We start from the raw sequence: 17,016 nt of genomic DNA on the forward strand, positions 1-17,016 counted from the left end.
TATAACGATAAAATGTGAATGTGATGCGAGAATCACAATCGAGTCATTCAGTGAAAGAGCTGTTGAAAAGTGACGATTGTGTTGTTAAAAGGAGTTTATTTCAGTTGTTAATTCGTGTCGATTGAATGTTAGTCGTCTCGTTTAATCGTTTGTCGTTCTTATTGAATAAACATTATTTATATTATATCTCCGCATTATCGCAACGTAATCCTCGACCACGCGGTTGCAACAACAAATGGGATGGAACAAAAAACAGTGTCATACCTTTCCAACAAAATTGCCAACCTGTGAATTACAGCCCCGCAACAACCGCGCGCTGTTTATTACAATTATTAAGTAAGATCCTCCCGCGAAACGTAATACACATTACGAAGCCGCGGTCCGCGAAGGCGAGAAACAAGACGGTGAACAATCACGCAGAGATCGGTTTGGAAAGAAGGTAGCACGCTCGGTTACGCGATCGGTGGCGCAATTCCCAGCGCTGTTCGTGCATCGTTCGTCGGGAGAGCACGCCGGAAGTGGGTTCGCGGTTAATGAAATTGCCTAAGTAACGACCGCGCGTTACGTGTCCCCACGTGCACAGGGGGAGGGGAGGGGGGAAGGGATCTTTACTGTTATGCAAATCGTGGACAACGAGCCGAAACGATTGTCGAAAGCGTAACCTCCTAATTTTAATTAAGATCCCCTGTGAAACGTTTCACGTTTCAACGTTTTATTTCTTCTTTCCATATTTTTTTTTTTTTTTTTTTTTTTTTTTTTTTTTTTTGTTTTTTTTGCTGTGTTTTTTTTTCTTTTTTCACATTCAATCCTGCCCCCAACGTTTCATTTATCTTCGCCGCGGACCTTCGAACAAAACGAGTTTCCCGGTGGCCTGTTTTTAGCCGACGACGATGGATACTCGGCGATCGGCATTTTCATTCGATTATTTATTAACCGCCGTTCAGAATTTCCTTTGATAGTAGATCACGAGATTATCTGCCCTTCCTTGGGCGAACGCCGAGGTAACACTATGAGTTGTAAGAGGGCTGAGACTCGATAGAGTTCAGTTCAGAGCTATGAAAAGAGATACTCTTTCATTTTCTTTTTCTTTTTTTTTGTTTCTGTGCTTTGTCGAAAACCACGATCGCCATAATGAAAAATACAACATTTGTGCAGTGTAAATGTAAGAATAAGTATAAAAATTATTGTTAAGTTTAATATCATTTTTCGGTCACGTCGGATTTCGTTTAATTCGTAAGTCAAACTACCTCAAACTTCGACAGAATGCACGGACGAAAGGAAATGGATCAGAGAAAACTAAATGTGAATCCTTCCGGTAAAATTTCAATTTTATGCGCCCACAGATATCTCTCGAATTTTATCGACTAACCGCCATCGATTTCTCGCACTTTCACGGCCATTTTTCTCGCTTGTTCCGTCGATTCCGGTAAAGTAGGATCCTGCGTTCATAAGGCCACCTAAGTTTTCAAAAAGCCTCGAGTAACGTGCCCAGAATAGGGATTTAGGTTTAGCCATTAATTTTCATTGTTCGTCGGCCGATTTTCCTGCCATTTACGTCGCAAACGCCGCGACAGATTTCTCTGATATATTTCGAAATCTGTTGGCGTGACATCGGCCTCGGATTATTAATACACAGGGAGGGGCGATCGTCGCTGTTAAATATTTATTGCCGTATTTCTACGAGAAGCGCTCTAGTTTTCATCGCGGTGTTCCTTTAATTACAACGAAAAACAATTTAGGCGGAAAACGGTGACCGTAGATCGATTTCGTTTCGATTTAAATAATTTTGCATTCGCTTGACGTCGGAGAGTGGAATAAATTCGATTTACGTGGCGTTTCTTCCAGCGACCGATGTTTTAATCTCCATGTTTATGCTTAAAAAGAAAAAAAAAAAAAAAGAAAAGAGGAAGAGGAACCAAGGAAATGCCAATTTTCATTCACATTTCGTACGAATGATGTTCAGTTTTGAAATTTTTTACTCGTCATCTAACTGCCTTGTTCATCGTTTTGTTAAGCTCTGGAGATAGAACTTCTAAACTCGTACCAAAATACAGTAGCTCACTTTAGACTTCAGATTATTTACTATCAAAATATTCGACGAGGTCGTACGAACTTTAACAGAAAATATTTGTCGATTCGAAGCTAAACGTCAAAAACAACCAACCGTAGATATAATTTTCATGATTTAATTGATTTAAAAACAAAGTTTCCTAAAAATGGTATTTATTATCTTTCTTCTAATAAAAAAAAAGTATTTATTATCAGATATCTATTCCTAGCCCTGATTATTCATTTCTATGATAAATACTCGTTTCCAAAACCAAACTAATTAAACAAAAACGTAAGCTCTTTTCACTCGGAGCATCTAGGATCTCTTTACAAAGTGTCCAAAATCCTCCCTATCTCCCCCCCCCCCCCCCTTTCTAATCTAGGGTAATATTTTAGTAATCCTACAAATAACGATTACAATGAATTACAATAATAATATAGTAACAATAGTAATATATTAATTACTATATTAGTAATTTGCTTTCTGTTATACCTTGAATTTATTTGTTTCCATTCTGTTTCTTTTATTTATTTATTTTTCGTTTTGCAATTCTAATTATCTCCTCTCAATACTATATATGAATATATATATATTACTGAAATAACATAAAATCTACCGTTTAGTAAGTTTTTAGTAAGTTTTTAGTAAGTAAATATATATATTTAGTAAGTTGTTAGTAAATATATATATGAATATATATATATATATATATATATATTTTACTGAAATAACATAAAATCTACCATTTAGTAGTAAGTTTTTACATACTACTCCATGCACCAACAAATTAAACCTATTCCATGTGCAAACATCTTTTTAAATAAATCGACGCCCAAAGGGTTAAACACTCAAGGCGTAATAATTCTTTCAGAAAAAAAAAAAAAACAAAGAAACAAAAAATGGATCATGAATCGCCGACTTACACCAGAGACTAAGCTCCCCTACTTAACGAAAGGAAGAAAGGGCAGAGAAGAGAGAGTCAACTCGCTGGACGCACCTGTTCTCCGAAGAAAACATAGATCGGAGGATCCAGCATTCCGGTGGAGCCCCTTTCACGGTGGAACGAAGACGTTTTTTCGATTTAATGAAAGAGTTCCATCTCGAATCGATGGAACCTCCTTCTCTCCGGACCGGTGTCGTCCAGCGTGCAATCCGCCTCGTCCCAAACAAATACCAGCCCCGGCCAATATTGATCTCCCCGTGGCGGTAGTAGTTCTCCTTCCGCGTCTTCCGCTACTGGTCATCCCTCGAACAATGACCTCCCGTCGAGCACGGCCGGCTAATGAAACGCTTTTAACAGTCTCGTTTCGATCCTGCTGCTCGATGGCGAGCGAACTCGACTGTCTCTCAGGTACCTTCGAGTCACTTTCATCCACCGATGATCGTGGACTCGTGGTGATCTGGCTTCCACGTTTGCTCGCAGGACACCACTGCGGATCGTTCTCTTTTGAACGAGCGCGAGTTTATCAGGACCGATCGTTGGAAGATGTTCAAAGTGATTTTTTTATCGCCTGCTCGATACCGAACGATCGCCACGTATGCGTAATCGACTTTCGTAAATAGAATTTCGTTCTTGAAACTATCGCGAGAATTTCTCTTCGAGATGCTGGCAGATGCTTTATGTTTTAATATATTACATTTCAATGTGCAATATAAAGTGTAAATGTAATATGAAATAAGATTTGTTTAATTTACAAAATTTCAACCACTTGCGCTGGCAAACTGATTGCGGACCATAACGAGTGACCGAACCGTATACGGTAATTTGTCGCTTTCTTTTCGAACTCGTCGGCACGATATCGCTGGATAGAAATTATTGAGAAGTAATAAATTTAGTATTCGTTTTGCCCTTATACTTAAATATACTTGAAACTGAGAAAATATTACAATTTTGGGACAAAAAAATCCTCGACGTGCGTGGCACGTCATTCCAGCGCAAGAGGTTAACAACCACTTGCGCTGGCAACTGATTGCGGACCATAACGAGTGACCGAACCGTATACGGTAATTTGTCGCTTTCTTTTTGACCTTGTCGGCACGATATCGCTGGATAGAAATTATTGAGAAGTAATAAATTTAGTATTCGTTTTGCCCTTATACTTAAATATACTTGAAACTGAGAAAATATTACAATTTTGGGACAAAAAAATCCTCGACGTGCGTGGCACGTCATTCCAGCGCAAGAGGTTAACAACCACTTGCGCTGGCAACTGATTGCGGACCATAACGAGTGACCGAACCGTATACGGTAATTTGTTGCTTTCTTTTCGAACTCGTCGGCACGATATCGCTGGATAGAAATTATTGAGAAGTAATAAATTTATTATTTGCTTCGCCTATTTTGTTTTACTTAAATATAGGTGAAACTGAGAAAATATTGCAATTTTTGCGAACAAAAAATTGTCGACGTTAAAGACCTCTTCTAAGCACCTTTCCACTCCCCCTTTTTTCAATTTCTTTGCTTTCTTACAAATTTTACAGTTCAGTCTAGTGTTAAACGAGATTTCTTTGGGAATTTTTAATATCCACTCGAACTTTTTTTTTTTCTGATGTTACAAGAGTTTTTGTTACTTCAAATTGTTTCGCCTCCTGCTCTTTTATTATCCAGACTTTCAACAGATATCGATTGCAAGAATAACTTTCAAACGTGGGAAAAATTCGCTCTAAACCAACGATCCACGCGAAATTTACACGGTGTACAGTGTGGACAATCAGCCGCTTCTATCTGCAGTCCGAAAGAGAAAATGGCGAAAAAAAAATGTTTCACCCTCGGTCGGATACAACCGCGCGTTCAAAACGATGCGATTACGAGTCACGCGGGCTATCTGCCAATGGTGAACGATTTTATCTTGCTCGAATCGTGGCCGGCCATTTATCAAAATCGTCCAGCCCTCGATGGCGCCGACCCTCGCGAATCGTTCCGTTCGCATGAATCACATTTAACCGGCGATTAATTAATAATTCAAAAGAAAACGCGTCGCGGGTTTCATCGAGAATTCATTTGGCCATTATCGTTCTCCGAATCGATCGAGGTGTCGCCAATAACGATACTTTCGTTGAAATTTCGCAGTATGTTATTTGAGAATCTTGCCCGAAAGATGTTAGTACACAACCGAAAATTAAAAAATTCAGCTTGCTCGTTGCTAAATTAAATTTAACAATTTAACAAAATTGTGAAATTCACTCGATTCTGGTCGTTAAATTTTATTTAATTAAATTCATATTATACTAAGTTTAGTATTAATAATATATAGCATGTGTATAATTACAGTATACTAAGTTTATGCTAATAATAAGTTTAATTAATAAATATATAGTATATATTATAGAATAGTATAGTATAATATATAATTTTGTTTTATTTAATTAAATTTATATTATACTAAGTTTAGTATAATAATATATAGCATAGTTTATAATTATAGTATACTAAGTTTATACTAACAATAAGTTTAATTAATAAGTATATAGTATAAGTATATATTATAGTATAATATAAGTATATTTAATTAATAAGTATATAGTATAAGTATATATTATAGTATAATATATAATTTGTTTTACTTAATTAAATTTATATTATACTAGGTTTAGTATAATAATATATAGCATAGTGTATAATTATAGTATACTAAGTTTATACTAACAATAAATTTAATTAATAAGTATATAATATAAGTTTATATTATAGTATAATATATAATTTTGTTTTACTTAATTAAATTTATATCATACTAAGTTTAGATTTTTAAAGTGGTGTACGTCGCGCAGACTTCCAAATGTCTATGACTATTTTTACGAATATTTGGACAGCGATATATACTAAGTATCTCGGCCAAACAGAAACGTTTCCACTAGATAGTGAATAGTTCAGAGAATAGTTGATTAGATAAGTGATTAATCTGTCGACTTATATAAATATTTGCGAGCATTCGGCGGGAATGCAAAGTGGCAAACAGTCGAGCGATTAGGGGCATTCTTTGGTGCTTCGCGGCAAAGAAAATTCGCTGATTTGTCACATTTGGCGCGAGTTCAACGACTTTAACGATCGTTCCAAATTAATATCTTGAAACGATCTCAAACATTCGTTGTCAAATCGGTATTTCCACAGAGGTACGAAAGTACCTTTTGCGCTAGAATAACGTGCCACGCGCGTCGAGAACTTTTTGTCCCAAAATTGCAACATTTTCACAGTTTTAAGTATATTTAAGTCTAACCCAGACAAAACAGATAATAAATTTATTACTTCTCAATCATTTCTATCCAGTGATGTCATACCGACGAGTTCAAAAGAAAAAGAATGCGATAAATTATTGTATACGGGTTCGGCCGCTCGTTATGGTCCGCAATCAGTTGCCAGCGCAAATGGTTAACCTCTTAAGTCGAGAACTTACTGTTCCAAAATTGCAACATTTTCACAGCTTTAAGTATATTTAAGTATAACCCAGACAAAACAGATAATAAATTTATTACTTCTCAATCATTTCTATCCGGTGATGTCATACCGACGAGTTCAAAAGAAAAAGAAAGCGACGAATTATTGTATACGGGTTTTGGTCACTCGTTATGGTCCGCAATGGGTTAACTGGTCGTCGAACAATTTTACTAAGTATTTTAAGGAGTTAAGGATTCTTAGTTTCCTCCATCTTACGAGTGAAAATTTCGCAATTTGTTGATAGACGATCACTCCGCCGCGAAACCGGGCAATTATCGTTGTTCGAAGAGCTAGGCCACCATTGATGGTTGGCAGATTGGGCCAACGTCGAAATTCCGGCAGCAAATATTTGACCGAACGAACCGACTCGGTCCAAAACGATTTGATAATTGTCTTTGCGCGAGTAACAAGGCAAGGTTTATCGCCGCGTAAATATCGCCAGCGCGTCCGTGCGTGGTATGCGAATTACATGATTCCTCGTTCAAAGAGCAATCGAAATAACTCGTTTACGACTATTTATGTAGAGCCGTAAAAGATTATTACCGCACCTGTACGTGGGACAATATTAGGTATACATATTACCAAGTGAATAAATATTTAATTAGAATTAGCGGAATTTTGGTGTAAATATTTATGGCGAACGACTGAGATTTGGATGTTAAGCTTACCACACACGACGGGAGAGAGACTCTGAGCCCTCCGAGGCAAACATCTTAATAGCTAACTCTACCGACTTCAAAGTCGTACATGATCGCGCAAGATTTTCGATAACTCGAGTCTCATATGCACGCAATCGAGAGTATGATAAACAAATCACTCTCTGCCAATTCCTAACGGAAACATAAAAATTCTAATTCAAGAAGAACTCGCTCGCCACTGAGAAGGCCAGATCTGAATTCAAAATCGTCACAGCGTTCGACGATTGCCCAGTAAAGAGGAGAATTTTGGCGATCGATGCACGAGAGAGAGAGAGAGAGAGAGAGAGAGAGAGAGCACGCGTAACACAGGGGCATAAAGTACCATATCAAATCACGTTCGTCCACAATTCTGATCTATCGGGGACGCGTCAGGTATCACATCTTCGCGTGCGTGAATAATTTATCGCCATCCCACGAGCAGGTAACAATATAAGCAATTTCACGCGCACAATACATACCAGCCACCCTTTCCAATAAATATGAACAGAGTAGTAATAAATTACCAAGGACGATTAGAGCGGATCGGCGATAAATTAACGTGAACGCAGCCCCGTTGGTGGTGTATCAGTGTCGCGTCTCGCGAGTGATCCGCTCGATCAGTCACGCAGATTAATCCCTTTTTTCCTTTCGTGGCACGCTCGATCGACTGCGCATTTTTTTTATTTACGTCTTTCCTGTTAAACGACGACTGCTCATTGCAGTTCGAATCAAAGTTTCGAGATTACACGCGAATCGTAGCTCGCGTATCGTTTGATATTCAAAGTACTTGAAAGTTGACCACTTGCGCTGGCAACTGATTGCGGACCATAACGAGTGACCGAACCGTATATACGATAATTCGTCGCTTTCTTTTCGTCGGTATGATATCGCTGGATAGAAATTATTGAGAAGTAATAAATTTATTATCTGTTTCGCCTACTTCTTTTTTTTTTTTTTTTTACTTAAATATACTTAAAACTGAAAGTATTACAATTTTGGAACAAAAAATTCTCGACGTACGTGACACGTTATTCCAGCGCAAAAGAATTAAGTATTGGATCGATTTACGTAAGTTCTGGATCTGATTTCAGTTCAAACTGAAATTATGAAATTATACAGTTGTTCAATTGGAAAATGAATTACATTGAGTTTCGCGATAAAAAGTGCAAACTGCATTATCACCAAATACGCGCACGGTGCAGCATGTTATGCAGCTGCACTTCCAGAGGGCAGCAAGTATTTGGCCCACGAAACAGAACAATTATGGTGGTTACGCTCTACGTCAGTTAACAAATATGTACGAACATCGCGTCCAAAGAACACAGATGTGAATTCATCGAACATCACGGGCATATGAATTGTTTTTCCCCAATTTTTAACGTTGCGTTATTAAATAAATTATGTTACCATTTATAATATAAAATTAGTAGAAAGTACAGAAAAAAGAAAACAGAGAGGCAACATGAGAATTACGATTTAGGAAATTTGAAAAAAATATTTTTTCCTTCGAGCCGGATTCGAACCAGCGACCTATGGATTTCTCTCTCTGGAAAACAACCAACTACAGTCCACCGCTCTACCAACTGAGCTATCGAAGGAATTACAAAAATGATGTGTTTTAACGTAAATAAACTACAACTTGCTACAGTATATATTTTGAAATTGACTATTGGCCATAATATACATATCTCTATATATGTATATAATATACACATATCATAGTTATTACCTCTTTCCTGAACATATACGCATATATGAATTTCTCTCATTTTAAAAATTAAGTACAAGTGGGTGTACAAAACAGTACATCTATGATTCTGTAATAGTTATTATAATATGCAATTATGAAACTACGTTGAGTGTGTTTAACCTTGAATGATTTTGATAACAGGTAAGATTGCATATACGTAAATATAATTCATGTAAATAGGGTTTATTAAAAGTGGAAGTAAATATCGATAATATCACCGATATTACAGACAAAATAAAGCATTTATGCACTTGTTTCATCCCAAGGTTCACCAGTGCCGCATGTATACAATAATGTCAAGTGACAATTAAAAAGTAAATGGCAGACAAAGGAATGCGTCGCAGCATCCACGTTAGAGAATAATTTCTGACTGAGAACCGAGGGAATGAAATAGCTTTTGGCACAACGTGAGGTAATACAGACAATACACACGATTAAAATGAATGAAATCCGTCACTCGCAAATCGATGGGTAACCTAAAAAACACTCACCCACAATGCACGTTGGAATGCGTTGTCGACCGGATGGTAACCAAAATACTCCTCGACACCAACGTCCGTAAAAACGTTTGGCGAAGTTAACATTTATCACAGGCTGGCGTCAGGTTTGCCAAACATTTCGCAGAACTTCAATACACTTTTGTTTACACGTACCACACATCGCACTTTTAATACCGAACGTCACTTGTCGAACGCATCCGAACGAAATTCTCTCACGATTGTCAAACGCGCGTCTAACTGCGTCGCGTGCTGCCATCTGCACGGCTCCTGATGAATTTCGAATTTGAAAACTTTTCAATCGTCGCGCCAAAAGTGATCAACTGCCGAATGTTCGAAATATCTCTCACGTTCGTTAAATTCGAAATTATTGTATTATTAATTATTATATATGGAAATTGATGAAACTGAGAAATAAGCATCGTATGATTTATTACAGTAAAAATAGGGATTGTACTTTAGGAACGTCAAATCAATTTAGTCTCTTATTACTTTAACACTACTACGTCATTAAAGTTTGGTTATATTGTTAATTACTGGAAATTAACGAAATGAATATTACGCGCTTTATTATTGGAAATGGAATTTTGCACTTGAGAAAGATTAAATCATACTGAACATGACGACGCAAAATTATATTATATTATACTTCATTTGAATATGAAATCGTGACTGAAAAGAATGTGAAGTCTTGAAAGCCTTGGAATTTGAAATTTAAAATACATATTTGTGAATACTAACAAGAATTAATTGACAAGTTATATAAAGTCTTTAATAACAAGTCTTTAATATACAGTTTTTAAGAACATGTTTTCAATAGAGAGACAATTTTACGTACCATTTTTCCAAGATATAGGAAAGAACGCGGGATCGCGTGACCGAAAAACACAATGGCCGAATTCAAACTGTTGAAAAGTGGGTAAACCACTCTTTAGCGGGATCTTTCGCCATCTTTAGCCCAATTGTGATATTAACATTTTAATCGAAAATTTAAAATTAAAAAATTTTAAATGATATTTAGATTGTGTTTTGATCAGCCCTTAAATAATTAGCTAATTTCAAAATCATCATTTATTATTAGTTTTTGTACTTCAATTGTTTTTTGTATTTCAATTCGATATAACGAATTTAATTTATATAATTCGATTCAAGTAATTTTTCTTTATTTTAATTTACATACATCACGTGTTGTTCGTTATCATCAATATCACTTTTCTGAATAACTTAAATAGCAAATATAATAAAACATTTGTATAAAGCAATAAGTATAAAGATGATTTTTTTTCTTTTTTATCTTTGTATAAGGTATGCAATAAAAATAAATATAACTAAAATGAAAATTTGTGTAATTATTGTAATTATATGCTAATTATTGTAATTATATGCTAAATATAACGTTAAATGTCAAATATAATTGTTACACAAGTTACATCAATAAATTTATTAGCAAAACAATAACTAATAACTAATAACTAATAAAAGTCCATTAATAACATATATAATCATTAATAACTAATAAAAGTCCATTACCATCTAGTAACTTTACAGATTTCCTTCATATATATATATGAAATAGTGTCTATTTTATAATATGAAACACAATTCAAACCAAATGAAAACATGAAAGATTGTAAAAAAAATATAAAATACTTTCAATATGTACAAAACATCCTAAAGTAAATATTTTTTTAAAAATGAGTAAGGAGTTATATTGCTCGACTAAGGAGTTACATTAAATAATGTATTAGAACTGAAGATAAATTAATTTAAATTTAACAGAAAGAAACTATATAAAATAGTATTATCAAAAATTATTCCGTTTAAAATGCATTGCAGCGAAAAACTTTAAGGACAGAATACAAGAACATATTAAGTCATTTCAACAGATTCGATAGATTACATAGAAAAGAAATATCCAGATTTTAGATTAGGTATAACTGCTATGTTCCTTTTAAAAATAATGGAATAAAATGATTTTACATATTGTAGTATAAAAATTATATTTTGTGTATTATACTTTCTGTCTTCATAAAAAATTTGTTACCAAGAAATTTAGATCGAGTAAAGAATTTATGTCAAAAATATAAACATAAAAATGTTGTCACATATTTATATATATTTTTCATTACAAAATATGCTACCGTGAAAAAATAACAGATCTACGTTTAAGCGTTGCGCTTTAAAGGTACAACAATAATTTTAACATTTACCAGTTTAAAAGAATTATGTACAAAATATACAAAATATTCTTCAAAAAATTACATTACATATTTCTTATAAAACACGATAATTATGAAATTTTACATAGTATTACTATGATTTGCTTTCTTTTCTACGATATTAACAATTACAGAATGCTTTCCTCATTTTCTTTTTTTTTTAACTATTACCACATAAATTTTCAATCAATCTAATTTTTCTCTGAAACTGAACTAACTTCCTTGCATCGCTTCGTTGCTGCTTCAACTGCTCCTATTATAGCTGACCTTAATCCGTGTTCTTCTAAATAATGTATTCCAGTTATCGTAGATCCTAAGTGACATTATATAATAATATATGTAAATAATTGCACAAAATGAAAAAAAAAGTATAGTTTTTCAAACCTGCTGGAGACGCTACGTCATCTTTAAGTTGTCCTGGATGTGTATTCGTATCTCGAACCATAGTACCAGCTCCAAGGACTGTTTGTGCAGCTAATTTATACGCGATTGGTCTCATGAGACCCATTTTGACACCTCCATCGGCTAAAGCTTCTATCATCATATATACCTACATTAATAAAAAAATATTTAATAAAAAAATTTTTGTTAATAAAAAACATCAATATATAAAGATTTTTGAAAATATATCGAGATTTTGTTACATACATATGCAGGACCTGAACCTGCTAAGGCCGTAACGGGGTCAATTAAATTTTCAGATACTTCTTCGCATAAACCAACAGAAGAAAATAATTGCTCTGCTATTTGAGCTTCTTTATCGCCAGCATGTTTTCCACGAGCATATACCGTTGCACCACAACCCACAAGGGCCGGTGTATTGGGCATTACCCTAATTACCGGTGTTCCCTCTGGTAATGCCTAGCATTGAAATTAAACTTGCAAATTAAAAATTTCTAAATGATAAAAATGAAGATGAATCGAATTACACAAAAAAAAAATTGAATAAAAAATTGAAACTAACTTTTGTTAAACTGTGATTAATATTTAAAATTTAATAATAGATTAAACTTTACCTTTTCTAACGACGCTAATGGAACACCCATAGCAATAGAAAGTAAAAGTTTTTTATAATTTTTTAAATCTGGAAGAACCATCGGAACCACTTGTGGTTTCACTGATAAAATCAGAACGTCACCATAATCAACTACAGGTACGTTAGAAAATACAGTATTTGAGCCCATTTCCTGGAATTGCAAATTAATCAAGTATTAATGACATTTAATATAATGACCAATATCAATAAATATCAATAAATTTAATACCATCGATAAAGATGAAGGATTCGAAGTAAATTAAATTGTATAGTTAAAATATAATTTATGAAATTATCGCGAAGCGAAGATAAGACGATACGGTATTGGAAATTTTCCAAAACGCGATAATCACTATATTAGTGTTAGAACTTAAAATTTTCTACTGCTTACTTCTTAATATAATCTAATAATTTAAAAATCTATTAAAATTGAGATAAACTATCTTTGAATTGTCAGATTGAAGCTGCCATTGATGCGAAAACAATCATCTATTCAATAAACTCTATTGAATGCAATTATAATTTATCTAATCTTGATAATCAATTGTGTAGAAATTATCGATAACTTAAAATGAATCTAATAGTGTGTCTTAAGTATCTTTTTTATTTTATTTGTCAAGCAAACAAAAATATATTTGTTGTTTTTATGTTGCTTCGAAGTAAATCCTTCAGACTGATAAAATCAGTAATCGGATAATCTTATTTTTTATTACTGCTATCTACATGTGTAATGATAACGAAATTATCTGACGCGATAAAAAATTATTATTTTTACCTTAAACGCATCTATACTGCCCACGTCGTTTGGAAGGCAACTAGCCAGCATCATTTCACCTTTGCTTAATCCTAGACGTTAAAAATAATATCTTATACAAAGATATTTGAATACATATTCAATACAACTCATTGCATAAGTAAATATGTCTTCTTACCAGCTCGGATGAAACCTCTGGCTAAAGCCTGAGCCATTTTGCCGCCTCCTATGAATCCAATCTTCAACATCTTCGTGTCAATGTTTAAAGCGATCCTTTTTTTCTTTTCTTGACCGTCAGCAAGAAGATGATCACTCACTACACAAGATAGTGGCTTTCGTTAATAAATCACAATCTTAGAAAACAGATTTATCATTGCGAATGCGTTATAAAATATTTCTACAATTTTTCCTTTCGCACTCATGTAAGAAACCAAATTAGAGAAGATAAATTAGAAAAAATTTTGTCTTTTATTCAAAGAAGATACAATACATACATATGCAACAATTAAACGTACAAATCGAAAAGTTTCGAATCTGAAGTTGAAATTTCTAAATTAATTTGCACGATACAAAGATGAATACAGTCCGATCGCGACATTTACAAGCAAATCATGGTTCTGGTTTCCGTTTCTAATTCCATCTTTCTCGGCACAGAGATGATTTCAGTAGTTCTTTTTTTTTTTTTTTTTATGTAATCATGCATGAGATAAGGTCCTCTATGCGCAATATATTTACGTCCATAACGCATATACGGCGAACAAAACGCGAGTAATAAATATCTTGAAATGCTTCTATAATCTGACGGTTTTGCTAATAAATTATTGTTTGCTTCCATTGTTCTTTTGCAGAAAAATTACAAGATGGTGTAACTCGTCGTTTTATCACGATCTACGACAACTGAACGTTTCTTACAAATAGTAATTGTTATACACTGATAAATGAACGAACATGACATAATTATCGCTCTTTAGACTGCTTTTAATGGGATGAATTTTAATCCAAATAATGAACCACGTCGTATTTCATTTTTCACAAGTTACATGTAATAACAATTTTTTAATAAACATTATTAAAAACTGTAATAAAAACTTCATTTAATATATTAAAGTTGAAGTTTTGAACAAATGACGCATGAATTAATTTTGAAAACATCGAAATAGATCGTATATTAGATCGTATTAAACGAGTAACGCTTAAAAATAATTAATAATAATAATAAAAATTAATATTAATAATAATAATAAAATTTTGTTATCACTTTTAAACAAGTTCAAAAGATATCTCGCGCATTTACAACGTTTAAGTTACGAAATATCTTTAAGCGAAAAAAGTAGTGTACCCAATCATTTTTTTTTTTTTTTTTTGCTTTGAGCAGTATAATAGTATAATTATATTTTTTCTGAATTTCAGATTTTAACATTTACGTTGCAACATACGACTGCGATTGAACTATGAACTCACATTATATCGGCTCTGTATACTTTCCTTACAAAGTTTTATCTTATTTTACATACTTCTAAGAATCATTCTCTTTGACTCTTTCATAAGATTTCTTTTGAAATGAAACGTTCAATGCATGAGTGATTTAAATCTCTCTCTCTCTCTCTCTCTCTCGCTCTCGCTCTCGCTCTCGCTCTCGCTCTCGCTCTCGCTCTCTCTCTCCCTCTAACTTAACAAAGAAAAAAAACTAAATAAGGATAATGATCAAATTACTTGTAATTCCGACATTAAACTTATATTTACATACCCTGCATTAAAATATCCAAGTCATCTAATTACCGCATCTAATAACTCGTAAAAACATTTCTTCATGCTAACTTAGGTACTTTGTTTGCACTCATATTTCAGCTTAACTACGACGCATTCAAGACTGCATGCGAACGTGACAATCGTACAATACAAACAATATCACGTGTGGAAGGATTTAGCGATTGGTTAAGTAGACTCACGTTTCTGTTATCGCGAGTCGTTTGATAATATTGCAGTATACATTGAATTGAAGTGATATTCGGTTACTCACCATTTCGGGCATTTAGGCGTCGACGAACTCGTCGGCCTAGTCGTAGAAATTCCATCGTTTTCAGCCCAGTAGTCATTTCTCTTCTTTCTTTTTTTCTTCTTCTTTCTCTTCTTCGCGAAACTTGAAAAGTAATTAATAGATGCGGGATATTGTTGAGATTAAACGTATGGCGCCACAATAAGCTGCAAGCAAACAGAATTATGATTGTTTAAGGATCGTTGATAAAGCTCTTGCTTACACTTTCTCAAATGTAATACGCACGAAATACATATTTCACTAATTAGAGGTAAATAATTATGAATATTTATACATTTTCGGAAAATTTAAATTTAATACATGCAACACGCAAGAATACATAAATTAGAGTACTCGTTATGATATTTAGAGGACAAAATCTCTACATAGGTGCCATTTCATAAAAATGTGGCTTTGCACAAATATTCATAATTCAATAACGATGTTTACTTAAATCATCGGTGAACAACGTAATAGATAAAAAATACTAGTAATATATGTAGAATTCCGATTTTTTTTTTATTTACTGAATCACATTAAACTTTATACCAAGACCAATGAATTGCATATTCAACTCGTTTCATGTGATTACGTTTATTAAAATTGCTAATACGCATTTATGTAAAGAACTGAATAGATAAAAATTTTTAAGTAATTAGCATTTCTATTTATATAATTGTTGATATATAATTGTATAAGGAGCATTTACATGGTAAGAGACTCGTAACGTGTAATAACGTGAACAAGACACATCTTAATTTATAAACTAATTATAGAAATGAAGTTAATTTTCATAGCTCTACCTAGAAACATACTTGTTAAAGTTATCTTAAAAATTAAAAAAAAAAGAAAACTTACACGTTTTACATTATGCAGGAAATGCCCCGTTATTATCTTCTGATGCAATAGTATCTCACTGCGATCGGCGATATGATTGTTCTATTCGCAATTGTGTACGGTATTTAATACATATACCGTTCCTTCCCTTCTTTATATACCACCATGGATCACCGTACTGAGCTGAAATATGACTAACAATTATTGTTCATCAGACACGGAAAACTACCTATTCGGTCGTGGCCAATCACAATCCAAACATAATTGTGTCACCCCTTATCTGATACAGTGTCTTTCCAAGTCAAATGGATAAATCCCAAATTATCTATAGCCAGATATGGCGCCATCCTCGCGTCAAAATTTGCTACAAAGAGAAAAGAGAGAGAAAAAAAAGGACTTCGTACCAATGAAATTTATCTCCTAACGAATCTCTTACTTGTATGAAATTTTTATTTATCAAACGACGTTACCAGTGACGTTAAAATGCAGTGTATCGATTTGTCAAGTTCAACTGTACCAATTGTATATCAATAGAACCTAATTATTTAACGACAAGCTATCCTCGAGGCTCTTTAAGCGCTATTAAATATTGACGAAATAAATACCCACATCCCGCGATTTACAAGCTACGAAATCCTCCACGTTCCGTTAGTGACATGTAGATGTCAGTGGCAGTGGCAACACAGTCACGCGATCATGCGCGAGTGTACACACGTACAGCGTAAA

The 17,016-nt window shown here is 33.9% G+C and overlaps 1 protein-coding gene and 1 non-coding gene across 6 annotated transcripts; both read right to left on the reverse strand.

The window, feature by feature from the left end:
• Positions 1–8,664: 8,664 nt before the first annotated feature.
• On the reverse strand, positions 8,665–8,760 carry Trnay-gua. Its single transcript has 2 exons — positions 8,724–8,760; positions 8,665–8,700 (listed from the first exon to the last, which is right to left on the reverse strand). It is a non-coding gene; the product is annotated as a tRNA-Tyr (tRNA).
• A 2,745-nt stretch (positions 8,761–11,505) lies between these two features.
• Positions 11,506–16,566, reverse strand: LOC122534467 (pyrroline-5-carboxylate reductase 2). Of its 5 annotated transcripts, none has more exons than XM_043665111.1 (8): positions 16,312–16,566; positions 15,439–15,620; positions 13,597–13,734; positions 13,440–13,510; positions 12,645–12,815; positions 12,277–12,489; positions 12,013–12,178; positions 11,506–11,941 (listed from the first exon to the last, which is right to left on the reverse strand). In XM_043665111.1, exons 2-8 carry the CDS (start codon positions 15,512–15,514, stop codon positions 11,820–11,822), a joined length of 957 nt encoding a protein of 318 aa, XP_043521046.1. In that variant the 5' UTR covers positions 15,515–15,620; positions 16,312–16,566; the 3' UTR covers positions 11,506–11,819. The 5 variants fall into 5 exon arrangements, with proteins under 5 accessions (XP_043521046.1, XP_043521045.1, XP_043521047.1 ...); XM_043665110.1 differs by having other exon boundaries at positions 16,308–16,556; XM_043665112.1 differs by lacking the exons at positions 15,439–15,620; positions 16,312–16,566 and adding an exon at positions 15,166–15,304.
• Positions 16,567–17,016: the final 450 nt, after the last annotated feature.

Source organism: Frieseomelitta varia, unplaced genomic scaffold (assembly GCF_011392965.1).
Source record: "Frieseomelitta varia isolate USP_RPSP 00005682 unplaced genomic scaffold, Fvar_1.2 scaffold_60, whole genome shotgun sequence".
Taxonomy (NCBI): Eukaryota; Metazoa; Arthropoda; class Insecta; order Hymenoptera; family Apidae; genus Frieseomelitta; species Frieseomelitta varia.